The following is a 13,248-nucleotide window of genomic DNA, read 5'->3' on the forward strand; positions in this document are numbered from 1 at the left end:
TTGTGTTTTTTCTCCGTACGTGGCTCGTCGCACGAGGAAAAACGATAGCAAAAGAGAATAATAAACTTGACTTGTCCCCTCCGTATCACAGTGACGCAGTAGCAATGATGTGGTATGGTGACGGCGGGAGGGAGAGTTATTTTAGGCTATCGGACTACTTGGGCAACGATTGTTTTCAGCAGGTTTGCTACACCAATTAATGAAAAACTGCTGGAGTAGTCTGAAACATAATAGGATTTTTTTTTGTTCTATTCATTTTTAAAAGAAGGCTGCTCAAGCAGGTAATACAAAAACGAATAGGTACTAAACTTTGCTATTATTCAATAGATCGAATTACGATAAGCTTGCGGTTATGTCGAAGAATTTATCTGCCTCTTGTTTTGTTATGGTTTGGTGAAGGGAACATTTTCCTCATATTGATTTGAGAGGTAGTGCTGAGAGGTAAGAGAGAGGAGGTGGCTACCTGATATAAATAAATTTAAAAAAAAACACAAGGTTGGCATAATTTGCATGATAAATCGTGAGACGTGGACGCGAAATAAACGCAATAGTCATCTTCGCGTGCTAATTAGTAGACATTCAAATGCTTGAACCTATCTCATGAAACTAATTTCTTTTTAGTCGTATTGAACTAAGATTTTTATTAAACATAACAATAATTCTTTTCTAGCTTCAGGGTTCCAGGGTACGTGTAATATTTTATTTTTTTCATCGTTTCCTTCCGGATTGACTCTTTTACAAAGAATCACCGAATGGTGAAAGGACATTCCCTCTTATAAATCAGAATTCTTATATTGAATCCTGTTTGCCAAAAGGGTGTGCTAAATTAACTATGTTCACGCGCTAGAAGTTTTGATATAATAGCGACAATTCATCTTCTAGCTCTCGAAAAATTCGTTCGTTTTATTGTTCCACCTAATCACGCAACCACACGCTGCGAAATCATTTCAAAGACTTTTCTGATTTCCGTGATATCCGACGTTGAATCGGCCAGCATGACCAAAAAATTGTTCGGGCTAATGGCACAATTTCCCTGCTGAAAAGCACTACCACAATGATTATTCAATAAGTTCCAGTGCTATATACACTAACCGCGTAAATTCCCGAGTCCGCTTAAAAAAAAACCGCGTAAATTCCGGAATCCGCGTAAAAAAAGCCGCGTAAAAAAAAACACGTAAAAAACGCCCTTAGTGTAGTTTAAAATACACCTCTGTTTTTCTTTTGGAAATACTCGAATTGTAATCAAGAATAGAGAATAATTCTCAATTTCTGAATGATAAGTGAGTACTTGGTACAAGTAAGTACAGTATAGGTCCGATTGTTCAAGTGTTTTACTCATCTCGATTTTCTGTAATTTTAAAATCGAACCCATACTGCATTTACTTTCACATATACCATTTTTGAATTGAAAAGATGTGCTGCTTTTCTAATGACCTTGTTTCGGATAAATTGGTGTTGTTAAATGTTGTTCGTTCATGATAAGTCAAGTATGATTACCATAGTGTCAGTATCATATTCGACCAATAACCGAACCATAAGATCAAAATTGCACAGGAAAACTTCGAAATCCGAAGTAAAAAGTAGACTTCAAATTCGTTTTCCTCCAAATGATAATTATATCACTCGATTTGACTTAACACCGATGAAATGAATGGATTCCTCATTTTAAAAAACGAAAGTTAATTTTGTTTGTTTTGATGAACAATGAACAAATAATAATTTTATTAAAAAAATGTGTGTGCCTTTGTGTGTGTGTGCCTGTGCGTTTGTGTGTGGCTGTGCGTGTGTGTACCTGTGCGTGTGTGTGTGTCTGTGCGTGTTTGTGTGCCTGTGCGCGCGTGTGTGTGTGTGCGTACGTGTGTATGTGTGTGCGTACGTGTGTATGTGTGTGCGTACATATGTATGTGTGTGTATGTGTGCGTATCGATGTGTGTGTGTATGTATGTGTGAGCTTGGGAGTATTTATAAGCTCATTTTTTAAAAATCCATTTTATTTTATAAAAACTACGAAAGATTACCTAAACATTGAGAACTATCCGATCATAGAGATATCGATTATATATAGAAACAAAATTTTTTTTAATTTCAAATATGACTTATCTAGAGCTAATATGTCGTAAGAGGACATCTATAAAATACGTTACGCTTGATGGAAAGTAAAAAAATTAAAATAAAATTAAAATAAATCGAAAATTTTGAAAATACAGGTCGGACTCGATTATCCGGAGACTCGATCATCCGGAAACTCGATTATCCGGAATTCGATGATCCGGAATTTTAGACTCGATTATCCGGAATTTTATTTTTTTGGTGTCCGTTTTCAATTTTTTTCCGAAATTTTGCCTTTACCATCCCTTCTGGCATATTTGTTACCATTCAAGTCACTTTCGGCATGTTTGGGACAAGTTCGAATTGAGTGAAAATAATCAATGTCCAATTTCTTTTTTTTACTTCTTAAGATTTTACCCCCTTTCGCCTCAGAAGTAACTTCTGGTTACGCCACTGCGTCATACAAGTAGAATAAAGAAAAGAAATATTTATTTTATGTTCGTTAATTGCAAAATTTCAGTATTTTTTGTGTGATTCGATATTAGCATTGGCCGATATCGTATCGATACTTACGGTATCGACACCTTAGGGCCTAAATATCGTTATTTTTTATCGATGCAAGCGACTTCGATATAATGCTGGATCGATACTTTCACCCCGATATTTCTTCGATACTGAAGAGAAACTATAAAATCGGAAAATATTGTTGATTGCTACAAATTGTCTAACGGAAAAGTCTTGTAGAAGTGCGCGGATATGATCCATCGCGTTAAAGTCTTCTACAAACAGTGCAGAAATTTGGTTTGTGCTCGTTTTGTAAAAAGGATTGAATATACCCGCTCATTTCTAAGTCGGTTTTAGATGCCTCTTGCGAGAAAAATCCTGCCGCATTTGGTAATACTATCTGTGCCGAGCAAAATCGTAAGCCCCGAGTTTTTGCAAAAAGGCAGGTAATTAAGAATAAGAAGCCAGGATTATCGTGCTGCCCTATATTTCAAATAAGGCCGCAGACGCGCGTATTGCATTGATTTGTGTGTGTGACATATAATTCTGTCACCACTGTCCCATTCTGGTACCATTGCCTATTGACCGCAGGGATACAAAATATGCAGATTTGTCTTCAAAACGCAGATTTTTAGAGTCGGTGTGCAGATTTTTGTTGATTCGCAGATAATTGTATTTTTTCCAGAGTCTCTGCAGATTTTTGTCAGAGTTTCTTTATGTTTACGCAGACTTTCTCAATATCTGTGAAAATTTTTGCAGACTTTTTTTTGCCTGCGCGAACGCATTTTTTCAAATCACAGGCAAATTTTTTACAGACTGTAAGCAGATTTTGTCAGTTTTTCGAATAGTTTCTTAAATTTTTCAAAAACACCTGGCATCTCTGATTTTCCGTATTAATGATTAAGAAAAAATGGTAGCTTTTCATAGACCTGTTTCAAGTAGCAGGCAGAGTATCGATACAGCTGGTATCGATGCTCCGCCCTCGATATCAACCTGGCATCAATACAACCAGGGAGAAATTATCGATTCTCAAGTATTGATACTTCTGCAATTTTTGGCCAACGCATTTCGATTATCCGGAAAACTTGATTATCCGGAATGAAAAAATTTCTGATGTTTCGGATGATCGAGTCCGACCTGTATTTAAAAAAATTTCATAATAAAAAAAATACCCAAATAAAATATTACATACTGAAAATACAAAAAAAAATTAAAACAAATTAAAAAAAATTAAAAAAAAGTAGGAGGGTGGTATTCAAGACACGACCGCATGACGTTGACTACCGTATTCTTAAAAAAAAAAAAATATTCCATTGAAGCAAATAGTATAGGGAATTGCAACGCTTCTTTTACAAAACTTCTGTAACAAAATTTCGAGGCTCCAAAAGGTACCAGTTTCCGATTATTTTCGTCCAGAATTCCAGCCATTTTAGTATTTTGCAGTAGCCATTTATTACTAACAGCCACCAGCATAACGGGTGAAACCGGCACGAGATGACCGGTACTATTTTGTCTTTCCTCCTTTCAGCTGCTAACACCTAGCGCTGTCGTGAAATTAACATCAACATGAACATGCATTTTTGCAAGGTTTTTTTTCCGCTAGCAACAGCAATTGTAAAACATAAAATTCAACTAACCGCTTCTATTATAAAACTGCGAGGCACCAAAAGGTGCCAGTTGCCGATTTCTTGTTTACTGGTTTCCGTCCAGAATTCCAGCCATTTTAGTACTTTGCAGTAGCCACCAGCATCACGGATCAAACCGGCACGAGATGACCGGTACTATTTTGTTTTTCCTCCGAGCGTCCGTATGTATCCGGTACGGTTTAATAATGAAACTGATGGGGTGAAATGTTCGAACGATACGTTTTATACCAAGGCTTCGTCAGATAAATAGAAAGAGGGATGGGCTACATAGATGATGAAATGGCAGAGACAAATGTTTCTTGAAAGCTGCGCCGGCCGCTGTCGTAATATTAACACCAACACAAACATGCATTTTTGCAAGGTTTTTTTTCCGCTAGCAGCAGCATTTGGTAAAACAGAAAATTCAATTAGCCGCTTCTGTACCAAAATTTCGAGGCACCAAAAGGTGCCAGTTGCCGATTATAGTTTCCTGGTTAGTCCGTCCAGAATTCCAGCCATTTAAGTGTTTTGCAGTAGCCATTTACTACTAAAGCCACCAGCATTACGGGTGAAACCGGCACGAGATGACCGGTACTATTTTGTATTTCCTCCTTTCAGCTGCTATCACCTAGCGTCCGCATGTCACTGGTGCGGTTTTGGAATCAGAATGATGGGGCGCCGGCCGCTGTCGTAAAATTAACACCAACAAAAAGATGCATATTTGCAAGGTTTTTTCCGCTAGCAGCAGCATTTTGTAATAAAACAGAAAATTCAATTAGCCGCTTCTGTAACAAAATTTCGAGGCACCAAAAGGGGCCAGGTGCCGAATATATCCATGTTTTTGGTCAGTCCGTCCAGAATTCTTTCAAGATAGCGTCCGTATGTAGCCGGTACGGTTTAGTAATGAAACTGATGGGGTGAAATGTTCGAACGGTACGTTTTATACCAAGGCTTCGTCAGATAAATTAAAAGAGGGATGAGCTACGCAAATTATGGAATGGAAGAGACAAATGTTTCTTGAAAGCTGCGCCGGCCGCTGTCATAATATTAACACCAACACAAACATGCATTTTTGCAAGGTTTTTTCCGCTAGCAGCATCATTTGGTAAAACAGAAAATTCAATTAGCCGCTTCTGTACCAAAATTTCGAGGCACCAAAAGGTGCCAGTTGCCGATTATAGTTTCCTGGTTAGTCCGTCCAGAATTCCAGCCATTTAAGTGTTTTGCAGTAGCCATTTACTACTAAAGCCACCAGCATTACGGGTGAAACCGGCACGAGATGACCGGTACTATTTTGTATTTCCTCCTTTCAGCTGCTATCACCTAGCGTCCGCATGTCACTGGTGCGGTTTTGGAATCAGAATGATGGGGCGCCGGCCGCTGTCGTAAAATTAACACCAACAAAAAGATGCATATTTGCAAGGTTTTTTCCGCTAGCAGCAGCATAAACATCGGAAACAGAAAGTGACAACAACAATAACAACAAAGTCAGATCGATTGTATCCGTTAGTGTCGACTGTGCTTGGGAAGAGAGGTAGTGATTGGCTGCGCGGTATGATTTAGACAATCGATATTAATTACCAATTTTTCAATAGTGTATCTCAAACAATAGTTTGTTTTTGTTACATAAATTTAACCGTAAAAGAATTTCTGATCTATTGATGCCAAAACCTCGAAAACCTGATTATAGATGACTGCAAAATAAGCGCTCAAAACCTGACCACTTTTCTCTGGTTTTCCCTGGTTGAATTACTAGATTTTTAAATTCAGGGGCCTAACTTCGATATAGACGTTAGTCAACGTCAAAATATAGAATAATTTAAATTTTTAAAAGTTTGACGAACGAACGAGTTGGCAAATCAATAATAAGCCCTAATCAAAATTTTTCTTTAGATCTGACTGCAATTACACCAGGAACAACCACGAGATATATATTTTTGTAAGAAATGTAATTTTGACTTTTAGGGGGATGAGTCAAACATAAAATTCTTCTTATTTATTCGAAAACAACAAATCATTCATATAGAATAAAAAAAATATTTTTCTTTCTCTGATTTGATTATGGGTCAGAATTCGTGAAACGGATCACTAAAAATCACGATGTCTAATTTTTTCAAATAAGTAATAAAAACTTCGAGTTTCACTCGGGAAGTTGTTATAGTCATTAGTCGTTGCGGCACCAACTTTGAAGGCCCATATCTTTAGATCAAAATATAACACCACCGCGAAATTTTCAGAGAAGTTTCGAAATTTCGTCAAAAATATTTGCGATTTTCTTCAGATTTTTCAGTGCCCCAGAACATAGATTTTCAACATATTGTTTTGAATAGTTACTATTGAAAAACTTTTTTTTTATCCTAAAAAAATATTCTCGTAAACTACAAATTAGGATGCATCTGCTGTTAAAATTTCATCAAATTCGATGCTTTATTTTTAAAGCTATGTCTGTTTAAAAACAATTTTGACCTAAATTTCAAATGACAATAACAACTTAGAAACTTATTCAAATTCAATAAAAATTACAAAATCAACTTCCCGAGTGAAATTCTTATTTGAAAAAATTAGGCATCGCGATTTCTAGTGATCCGTTTCACGAATTCTGACCCTATATATATAAAATACGATTATATTTAGTGAAATAAAATCGTAGACTATATATAATCAAGTCCGACCTGTATTCTCCCAAAAAAGCATTTTTAAATAGCTTCTCAAAAATGAGTCGTGTTCCAAAAATTAGCCAATAGCACAAAATGGCATCTTTCGCCCATAGAAACGTCTATGCATAGTTTTGGCCAAGCCAAAATAACATTTTGGAAAAAAACAATTACTGGTACATATTTTATAAAAATGCTCATCGTGTTAGATTTAAAAAACAATTCGGTTGTTTCTTAGAAGAATATATTTTAAAATGTTTGTTTCCAAACTGGACTCATCCGGTTGCCCAACGTGTTTAATTCTTTTGCGGCGCAAAAGGTTTTCTACTTCGTCATCTGGAAGCTGTTTTCCAAAATTCAAAATATTAAATTCAACGGGATGCTGCTCCCGGAGATGCCGATGGCAGTTCGAAATAATAATAGTTTTTGGCCAGTAAGTGCAATTCTCCGCCGCGATGCACCTGAAATCGCCATCCTCTACTGCGAGAACTTGCCGAACTTTTTCGGATATATTAATCTATTCTACCTTTTTGTCCATCCTGAGTCCTGACACACGTTTTATACAAGCAAGATCTCTAAACCAACTGGGAACTTGAACCTGCCACCAAAACAATCTCATTATGGGAGTAGGAGACAACACACTTTTTTTCACTCTCTTTTTGACAAAAATCTCAATCGTTGGCTGAATGATCATGAATGATCTTTGTTCATCATATGTACATGTTGCGACTAACCCCATATACTCAGCTGTGCACATTTAGATACAGATGTTGTTGTTAGCAGTCACGAGAAGAGGCGAATAGTGCGAAGGAAGAGAAAGAGAGTACGCCAGCAGGGATACTACATACATGGTGCCGAACTTCCTTAGAGAAGTATTCTACTTCAAAAATTAGACATCGCGATTTTTTAGTGATCCGTTTCACGAATTCTGATCCTGTTATTTAACTTTTCATAATTCCAATTTTCGCAAGTTCGTGAATAAAAATTGGCATCGCCTAAAAATAATTTTTAAAAGCTTTCTACATCTTCAAATGATTGAGCTCTCAAGCAATAGATTGTCCACCAGAGGGACTCTATCGCAAAAGCTTTGGTGGTTCGAAACGTAGGTAGAAATAATATTGATTGGTTAATCGTACCCTCTCGCTGAGAATGGCAGAAGAGAAGATTATCTGTACACTGATAAGTTACCTGTTTATTACCCAGTTTAATGGATAGTGTGGCTATTTAAAAGGCTGCCGTTTAGGTGCTACATCCCGTAAAACGCCTTTCGAAATGCATCAATTAGGTTTACTAGCAGTGAGCTTGTGTCTAGCTTTGGCTACAGCAAGCCGTACGTCGTTTCGTGATCAATAATCTATTTAGAAGAATAATGTTGAATAAAAATTCTAGCAAGCTGGCGAGGACGCATCACCGGTGGAACGGATGCCGAGGAGGGACAGTTTCCCTACCAGATATCACTGAGGGATCAGCAGTTAACTCACTTCTGCGGTGGAGCGATCCTGAACACTCGATGGGTCATTACAGCCGCTTCGTGTGCCTCTGGAAAGGATCCGGGCAATCAACCGGAATCCGGAATCAACCATCAGGTGGATAGAATCGTCATTCATCCTAATTTTAGCGACATCGAAAACGATGTGGCCGTTGTTCGAGTTCGAACGTTGATTGTGCTTGCCGATAATACATTCGCTCTACAGATGGGTATTTGGAAACGGCACAAGGAGCGTTACTATCCGGTTGGGGACGTCGTTCAGTGAGTCGGTAAGAGTTTTTTGAAATACACAAAATTAGTTCTGAATTTTTGCAGCTGGAAGTTCCCACTTTCCCGGATTGGCTGCAGTACCTTTCGACCACGGTAATTTCACAGTCCGAGTGCAAGGCCTTTTTCGAGTCACCATATGATGAACGGATTGTGAACTCTGTGCTGTGCACGTCTCACCCAGCAGACTGGGGAGCCTGCCTTGGAGATGGAGGCTCCCCGTTGGTTTACGGCGGAGAATTGCACGGCATTGTCACTTGGGGAACCCCATGTGGAAGTGGCCACCCGGATGTGCATACCCGAATATCTAACCACAGAGCATGGGTTTTAGTGCACACCTTGTGATGAGAGCTGATGTTGATATAAAATGAACAGTGGTGGGCACCATTCCGCTAATTCGCTAATTAGCGACGCTAAAATTCAGTTAGCGATTTAGCGGTTTCGCTAATTTTTGAGCTGGTTAGCGAAACTGTTAGCGTCGCTAAAATTTTGGCCTTCGAAACGCTAATCGCTAATTCGCTAAATTTTGTAGAGAAGCGACAATAGAAATATTTAGAAAAACTGTGGATTGCTGATGGCGTACGTAAATTGATTCGCAAGATGAACATACTTTACTGCGAAAGTTACTTTTGTCAGTTTTTTTACCCCAGAATGGAGTTCCAGCTATCGTACAAGCCACAGGAGCATTTTGAAGAACAAGCACAAGGTCTAGATTAAATTTTCGGCACACAAAGAACTTTGGTAAATTGCAATGCGCTTGAAATTATAACAACCTTGGTTCTACTTTTTCGATTCAGATAATAATTGAATTTTTATGAAAACATTCCTAAGAGTATCTATTTTCAATGCAAGCTAAATAACTTTTGTTATTCTTATTTTTACAAAATCAAATATGAATACCGTTTCGTGAACCTCTTATTGTAAATACTTAGCTTTAAAAAGTAATTGTTTTCGTTTGTTTAACCAAAACAGATCTAAGGGGTCCAAAACTTACAAAACACGAGCAATGAATATAGCGATATGACTATTTACATATTAAAAAGTTAGCGATTAGCGATTAGCGAAAGTTCCGCTAATGTGGGTTTAGCGTTTAGCGTTTAGCGATTATCGAGCTAAATTTTCCAGTTAGCGGCTTAGCGATTAGCGTCGCTAAATTTTCGTTTAGCGGTGCCCACCACTGAAAATGAAAGTAATTTAAAAAAATATTTTCTATTGCGGAAAGTGTCCACGGCCTGTTATCAGCTGATATGGCTGCGTGTCATTTGGGAAGTCGAATGCTGATGATTGTCATCGATCATGGTAGAACTGCTAATCTGTCCGGTGCAAACAAGTGTTGGGATAATTACTTTTGCGCCCCGGGCCGCAAGCTAGGAGAGGGAACGGTTCTGTCACCTGTGTTTTGTGCAATTATCAGGAAGCATGATTGTCAGGTGTCGAATTGATTGCTACTGACCGGTTTTGGAGAAATTGATAAAAGATGGTATCGAATTGGAAGATTTTTGTCGCAACCCTTTCAGTGGTGGCGGTAATGCATTAAATTGAGAAAAAAGTTTATGGTGTGTGTTGCAGCGTAAAAATATGAAAAATTAGAAATCACAGTTGTAATGTAGTTATGGTTGATTTGCAAAATTAATATTACTTTACAAAGTGATTTTAATTTTTTGACATATGACTAAATTTTCTTGCAAAATTTCGGCACCATAACATTTTTCGTTCATCATATAAACTCCGAGAAAGAACCGATTTTTGATTACGGATAAATGTGCATACAGAGAGAATATATTTGCTAATCTACTGGGCTCTTGACGCGCTGCGTTTCATTATTTCAGAGTGAGAGAGCTAAGAATAACACACTCAATGCTACGGCAATATACACATTTACTCGTGATAGTCTCCGAGTGGTTGTCGTTAATCTTCTCTCCGCTAAAGTGTGGAGCAAGAAGATTTTAGTATATGTTGTGGGGTTTGAATCACTGTTTGGCATGACGCGTGGAAGAACCCTTAAGTTTAGGTTCACATTTTTTTTCTTTATCAGAGCCTTTCAGCCTTTGGCTGGTTCGCCTTGGTTCACATTATTGCATAACATAACAAACCACTCGAAATTCGTTAGAACACAAGACACAAAAATTGATCCAGATCATGGAAATCAACCACATTTTCGCATGATCTATCGAATAGAAAAAAGCTTCTGTTTCACAGAAAAAACAGAAGGTCTTTCAAGGGCCCGAGAATGATTCACCGTGAAAAGATCCCCCCGAAGACGCCCCCATCTTGTATATATAAATCAACCATCAGAACAGAACTGATTCAGTTTACTTCCAATCATGCTACAGTATCTATTAGTTGTCTGTCTTATCAGTTCGGCGCTGGCGGACGGTAAGTTCACAGTGTACCGCTTCCGAATTTGTTGGTGATTGTTGTTTCCACATCTGATTACAGAAACCCAGTCTGGTCGAATCGTTGGTGGTCGCCAGGCAGGGCCTGGCCAGTTCCCGTTCCAGGCTTCACTGCGAAACCAGAGAAATTCCCACATTTGCGGAGCAGTTGTAATCAGCAATCGTTGGCTGCTGACGGCATCCCACTGCACCATTGGCACTCAGGCCTACCAACTTCGTGTCGTTGTTGGTTCCATCGACCAATCTTCGGGTGGAGTAAGCTATAACTTGTTGCAGAAAATCGAACATCCGGACTTCAATGATTACACTTTGGAAAATGATATCGCTCTGCTGATGACTGGTTATCCTATTGAGATGAGTCGACTGGTGCAACCGATCACCATGGGTAATACCATGGTTCCCGCGGGAAAGATAGCTACGGCCAGTGGATGGGGCAAACTGCAAGTAGACGCCGCGGCTTCCACTATGTTGCAATACATGGAAGTTAGAACCCTGAACAACCTAGAGTGTAGACTTCGACATGACGTTCAGAATCGAGAAAAAGTAAATGCTGGCAATTTGTGCACATTCCTTCGTGTTGGACAAGGTACTTGCATGGGAGACTCAGGAAGCCCATTGATCGTTGAAGGCGTTCTGGTCGGTTTGGTGTCCTGGGGAGTTCCGTGTGCTGTTGGAAAGCCGGATGTTTATACCCGAGTGGCAACCCATCGTGCCTGGATTTTAAGAACGACTGGAGTTTGAAAAGGGTACATTGTAGCATGAGTTAAAATAGAATTATTTTGTATAATAACCGCCGTTTTATCGATGCAGAAATATATTTTTCACTGTGCTCGATTAATTTTATTCCTCTGTTAACATCCTAACATGTTCTAGGTCTAAATAATGCTCATTACCCAGTTGCGAATTTCGGATACTCGTACGAAGACATCCGGGCGTCCGGTTGCACAAGGAATCTTCCAGGAAGCAACACCTATGGCCATTCCATCAAACACCAGCGCTCCGCCAGCATCGTTCTGAAATCAAATCCGGTTAAAGCAGATATGTACCCGCTTACTTCCAAGAGCACTTACCACACACAGTCCCTGTCCTTCGCGATTCAGCGTGCACATCGAGCTCGTCCCAACCCGCATTGCGTCCGCTCCGAGTGAATTTCGGCACGCGTCATTGTTGAGCACATTCAGATTGACGGTCATCAGAGCGTTTGAATTGCTGCCATCTTGACCGGTAGCGCCCCAACCGAAAAATCTGGCCCGGGTTCCAGCATCCACGTAGTCAGCTTCTAACTGGATTGGTTGTACTATGGTGGTGAAAACTATGTTTTGGATCGTCTGGAACAAGGCCACGTTGAATTCCAACGTGTTCTGATTATACTGAGGGTGGGTGATGGTTTGTAGGCCATAATAGGGAGCCGCCACCGTGTTTAGGAAGCGGGAACCGACCACAGCCATGGTGGTTGAAGACAGTCTACCACTCATACAAACGGCCGTTGTTAGGACGAAACGCTGGTTCAGCAGAGTTCCTCCGCAGAAGTGGATGTTGAATGAGTTTCGCATTGAAACCATCCATGGTGCGTCTCCAGATTCGGCGGGAAAACCCCCAACAATACGCTTGTCGGCTGTTGCTATCGTTGGAATAGTCAATTGGTTATGCTTTTCGCAGCATGATTAGGATGACGTTATAACTTACGCACAGCCAGCGCACCTCCAAGCAAACAAAGCACAAGAAATCCAATGCAGACCATTTTGTACTGAAACGATGAATGGCTAAATCAAGTAGAAACGTTCGTTTATAACCCGAACGTTTTCTGAGATAAGCACTCAGGGTACGGAATATTCGCAACTGATTACCAACAAGTTCATAATCGCAGGCAGTTAGAGGGCCATTGGGGGGTTTCGTTCGATGGGGTCTCATAAACAGTAGTGATAGCAATTTGTGCACGTGTAGGTATTTTGCTTATTGCTTTATTGTTTATCCGTGCCCAAAATATTTTTTAAGATAGTAGAATGGAAGTCGGATATTGCCAGTGCGTGTTTCGGAATCAAATTGAGTAGTTGTATAGTCTTCTTTTGAGTTTGCTTTGCACAACGTTGTGGAGTGGTTACAACCGTTGTTCTACAGTTGTTGAGAATATTCAGTCAGAAAAATTATGCAATTTGAAACAAGACAACAAAAACCTTTTCGCTGAAAACCGGCAAAGATGCTGGGAAGAACAATATTTCGGCAAAACTTTTGAAAAGGAAATCAGTTGCACAGTGCGATCCATC

General features: G+C 39.3%; 2 protein-coding genes and 1 pseudogene across 2 annotated transcripts; 2 read left to right on the top strand and 1 right to left on the bottom strand.

Annotated features, from left to right (window-relative positions):
• Positions 1-8,099: 8,099 nt before the first annotated feature.
• Positions 8,100-10,671, top strand: LOC129722480 (chymotrypsin-2-like; annotated as a pseudogene).
• A 145-nt stretch (positions 10,672-10,816) lies between these two features.
• Positions 10,817-11,813, top strand: LOC129722478 (chymotrypsin-2-like). The gene is made up of 2 exons (XM_055675928.1): positions 10,817-10,964; positions 11,028-11,813. Exons 1-2 carry the CDS (start codon positions 10,913-10,915, stop codon positions 11,723-11,725), a joined length of 750 nt encoding a protein of 249 aa, XP_055531903.1. The 5' UTR covers positions 10,817-10,912; the 3' UTR covers positions 11,726-11,813.
• Positions 11,780-12,733, bottom strand: LOC129722479 (chymotrypsin-2-like). The gene is made up of 3 exons (XM_055675929.1): positions 12,671-12,733; positions 12,055-12,605; positions 11,780-11,997 (listed from the first exon to the last, which is right to left on the bottom strand). Exons 1-3 carry the CDS (start codon positions 12,723-12,725, stop codon positions 11,860-11,862), a joined length of 744 nt encoding a protein of 247 aa, XP_055531904.1. The 5' UTR covers positions 12,726-12,733; the 3' UTR covers positions 11,780-11,859.
• Between the last annotated feature and the right edge of the window lie 515 nt (positions 12,734-13,248).

The sequence above is a fragment of the Wyeomyia smithii genome, chromosome 2, assembly GCF_029784165.1.
Source record: "Wyeomyia smithii strain HCP4-BCI-WySm-NY-G18 chromosome 2, ASM2978416v1, whole genome shotgun sequence".
Lineage (NCBI taxonomy): Eukaryota > Metazoa > Arthropoda > Insecta > Diptera > Culicidae > Wyeomyia > Wyeomyia smithii.

Coding starts and splice junctions, on each gene's coding strand:
- LOC129722478 (XM_055675928.1), top strand. CDS start 10,913: ATGCTACAGTATCTATTAGTTGTCTGTCTTATCAGTTCGGCGCTGGCG. Junction 10,965..11,027: donor CAGTTCGGCGCTGGCGGACG/GTAAGTTCACAG, acceptor ATCTGATTACAG/AAACCCAGTCTGGTCGAATC.
- LOC129722479 (XM_055675929.1), bottom strand. CDS start 12,725: ATGGTCTGCATTGGATTTCTTGTGCTTTGTTTGCTTGGAGGTGCGCTG. Junction 12,606..12,670: donor TGGAGGTGCGCTGGCTGTGC/GTAAGTTATAAC, acceptor TTCCAACGATAG/CAACAGCCGACAAGCGTATT. Junction 11,998..12,054: donor AAGGACAGGGACTGTGTGTG/GTAAGTGCTCTT, acceptor ATTTGATTTCAG/AACGATGCTGGCGGAGCGCT.